This window comes from Crocodylus porosus, unplaced genomic scaffold (genome assembly GCF_001723895.1).
Source record: "Crocodylus porosus isolate Cpor-Errol unplaced genomic scaffold, CroPor_comp1, whole genome shotgun sequence".
Lineage (NCBI taxonomy): Eukaryota > Metazoa > Chordata > Crocodylia > Crocodylidae > Crocodylus > Crocodylus porosus.
Window position 1 is genome coordinate 17,363,666 of NW_017728920.1, and position 3,863 is coordinate 17,367,528.

Here is a 3,863-nt window from a genome sequence, read left to right on the forward strand (position 1 = left end):
TCATACAGGACAAATCTGGAGCCACTGGGGGACAGCTCTCATGGCCATTCTCAATGCACTAGACAGAGGTCTTGAGAATGAATGTCAGGGTGAGCATTGAGAGGCTTCACTGCCTATGACAGGGTTTGGTGCATACAAATGGGAGTGTGTGGGTGACATATAGATGAGAAGGGTCCTCCCCCTGAAGACATGCTGGAGATATATTCTTTGAAGGTACATTCATAACACTGTCTGAGTAGACAATGAGGCAGGGGGAAGGGCAGGGAAGGGGATGCAGGGCAGGGGGAAAGAGTCCAACCTGCTTCTTCAACTTTATTCATGGTTTGCCACCTTTCATGATTTTATCTTCTTGCATGATATTTGGTGTTTTCCTTTGAGTCCCTGCTCCTTACTCCAGGTTATTATAAGAAAATCTTATTACACAACTCTTATTACTTGAGGGTATCTGACATCCTGGATCTTCTGAATGTTTGAGATGGTCAATAGTGCTACCACAGTAGCCAAAATAATAAATTCTTGTTTCAGATCTAGAAAGATGCCTCTCTCTTATTTGATTTTGTACGACCTATCCTGCAATGAAAAAGAGGGCCCTTCAGAATCAAAGCCAGCTAGCCTGAGATCTGACAGAGTTTTATAGAATCATACAAAAATAGAGCTAGAAGGGACCTCAGGAGGGTCCTGGTCCAGACCTATTCTCAAGGCAGGCTCATATCTGTATAAGCCATTTCATCCAAGTGTCTGTCTAGCCTTATCTTGAGAACTTCTAAGGATGGAGATTTCGCAGCCTCTCAGTAAATTTGTTCCAGTGTTTAATAACTTTCATAATTAGGGTAGTAGCCAAGGCAGGATTTGAGGATAATTTTAAATCACTTGTATACTTTCCTGCAATCTCATCCCATCTTTACTAGAAACCATAAGGGCCAGTCTACAGTCAAAACTAGCTAGAGTACAACTGTGCTCCTGGCACTCCCCCCTACACTGGTACTGCAGCAGGAGATGACTGCCCAGAGAACCCCATCTCATTGCTTGTAGTGTCTGGGTACCACTTCTAAATAAACAAAAAAAGCGAGGGTCAGTAGTTCTTCAAATAGGTGCACAGACAGCACCTTAAAGAAAAACCTAAGGCTTGGGACACCACATGCCTGCTTATACACATGCTCCAATGTGTTCTAATTAGATGCATTCTAATTAATTGATTAATCTAATCTGTTGGAGAGTTCCAATTAGAATGCTCTAGCATGCCTCATTGTCATGTGTATTTCAGCATCCCACGTTTCGAAATGCAGCAGGGGTGCTTTAAGTAAAGCTTGATCAATTAAGTTTTAGTTTAAGCACCCCCATGGCCATTTTGAAACATGGGATGCAGAATACATGCAGCATTTTAATTACAGAAACTGTCCAGGAGCCACTCTAATTAAAACACCCCTCCTTCCCCCATGCACCTGTATTGATTTTATTTCCAGCTGTCCCAGATGTCCATGGCAATGCCAACCAAGGCTCTCAGTTTTCCCAGCTTTGTCCACCAAGCTTAAGTGGCCTCAAGGAAGGCAGGGATGTGGGAGGCCAGCAGGTACTTTCCAGATCCCAGCATCCTTCAAAAGGATGACAACATTATTAGGTTTTTATAAGGACAAAGGATTCCTGCTTGAGGGGGTCAGACAGTGCAGGGGAAGGTGGGGAGTATGTCTAGCATCTACAAATTTTATTCCTTTACTCCATTTCTACCCAACCTAGGACATGAAGTTGCTTGACCACCCTCATGAGCAACAACAAATCTGAGCTAGGCTGATAATACCTCCTCAAAATACTCAAGAAAACCCATTCATGCCTGAAAGGAAAATGCTTTAAAGGCTCTTCCCCTGAGGTAGCCCGAAGAAGGGAGGCTTAATGAAGCCTGAAAAACCTAGGAAGGTTGGCTTGATTTATCCTCCTGCCCACGCCACGTTCCCAAGGCGAGAAACAGTAGAACACCGGATAAAACATTCCCAGTTGCCGCGCCCGACTGCGCATCTCTGGAGCGGCCGCCTTTCCGCTTAGCTTTGGCGCCGGCCCGGAGCCGCGCGCTGATTGGCCGCTTTGAATACCTCGGCGCGACTCTATTGGCTGGGCTGGGACAGTGCCGCGCGGTTAGTTCGAATCAGCCCTGCACAGGCGTGCGCCGCCTCTGGATTTTGTGCAGCGGCGGTCGCGGGGCAGCCGCTCAGGTACGGTCCCGGGGGGGGGCATCGAGGGGCAGTGGCTACCTCCAGCCCTGACACGGACCCACTGGGCCGGGGAGGGCTGGGGGTAGTGTCTCGTGCTCGGCCGCGACCTTTTCCGCTGCCTGGTCTTTGACGATCCGGGGAAGCGGCTTCCCCCCTCGCCCGGCCTCAGCAAAGCTAGGCCGGGCGTCCCGTGCGCGGCCTGCGAACACCCCCGCCCCGGGGCCAAGACCCGGGGGTGGTACAGCTAGACTCACCCCCTCAGCCGCCAGCGGCAGGGTAGCTGCAGGATGCCCCTGAGAAACTACCGGGTGGGTGAGGAAACAGCCTCAATCGTGACCCCGCATGGCCGCGGGCAGCTTCCCTGCAGGCCTAGAGCAGTTTGTGGCTGGCTGGAAGCCTGGATGGGCACCTTCTGCCTTGGCCGGGGTGAGCAATGGGAATAGTTTCCTCTTGTGCGGGACTGGGTCCTAGCTGATAGTGGACACAACCCTTTCAGTCCCGTTTGGAACCCGCCGAACCCAACTAGTGCTTAACTTAATCCCGGGGGCCTGGAGACCTGCCCCCAGCTCTCTGGCTTCTTCCTAATTATTTCTTGTTTTAAGGCTGGTCACATTAAGAAGCAATGGACAACTACACAAAAATAGAGAAGATTGGTGAAGGTGGGTAACACGGGATGCATGATCTTTATGTTGTGTATTTGGATGTGAACTTTTTCAACCCCAAAGGAAGTTTGTTTGGCAGTAGCTGCTGCTATGTCCTAATGCAATTACTAATTGAGTATGTCTGTCTAGTCCTGTGAATATGTTTTCAAAATAGCTCTTGATTTGGTGGCATTAGGAGCCACGTGAAAATGTAAAGGGCAGTGGCTCTCACCCTTTTTAGATTCAAGGCACACCTCAGAAAATGCCAGTTCTTGGTTTTCACCTGTTTCATGATTATAGAAAAATAATAGAGCAGTTCTGCTGTAAGGATGTTTTTGACACCATGGATTTTTATTTGAAATCTCAGTTTATCTTGTGAATCATGTGTACGTGTTATGCAGCAGGAACCAGTAACAGGATGTCATGGCCCATCTAAATACGGTGACATTCTGATTGGAAATCACTGATATAGCATAGCGAGCAGCTTCCTTCACGTCGATGGTCACTGGTACATGTGTATATAACCCTTTACTAGCACTTAGGAGGGAAAGAAGAGGAAAGATAGATGTGCTTTTGTACAAGAAGCAGTTGGAAACCATGGTTTTGTCCTATAGATTGTGCTGTAAAAGCAGTTGTGACATCCTTTCTGAATTTTTATTTGAGGGCTAAAGTGCAAGAATAAAGGAGTGATATTGTAAGCCATTCCATCACTAATCCCAAGTTTCTTGAAACTGCATAAACATGTGACAGTAACTGTAAATGAGTTTTATCCTAGTTAAGGAACTCTTACTTTTGTTGCATATCAAGAATAAAGAGAGTTAAAAGTTGGGAACAAAACACTTCAATAAATAGTACTAGGGAAACCATACTTTTTGGCAGGATTCCTTAACTCAGAACTTTCATTTTACTTCATGCCTCTAAGCACGCAGCAGGGGACTGCATGCTTAGGGGCAACCAACACGGGTTTATCAGTGGCAGGTCCTGTCAGACCAACCTGGTGGCCTTTTACGATCAGATC

The 3,863-nt window shown here is 47.2% G+C and overlaps 1 protein-coding gene across 3 annotated transcripts in view; it reads left to right on the forward strand.

Annotated features, from left to right (window-relative positions):
- Positions 1-2,111: 2,111 nt before the first annotated feature.
- CDK1 (cyclin dependent kinase 1) overlaps positions 2,112-3,863 on the forward strand; it is a 22,728-nt gene continuing 20,976 nt past the window's right edge. Inside the window, exons 1-2 of one of the 3 annotated variants that reach the window (XR_002101840.1) lie at positions 2,112-2,204; positions 2,807-2,863. Coding sequence is in view for 2 of the 3 variants with exons in the window: in XM_019538626.1 (XP_019394171.1) it covers positions 2,827-2,863 (37 nt within the window). In the remaining variant the exon portion in view is untranslated. The remainder of the gene's footprint in view (positions 2,205-2,806; positions 2,864-3,863) is intronic. The other 2 variants (XM_019538626.1, XM_019538628.1) reach the window with 2 other exon arrangements.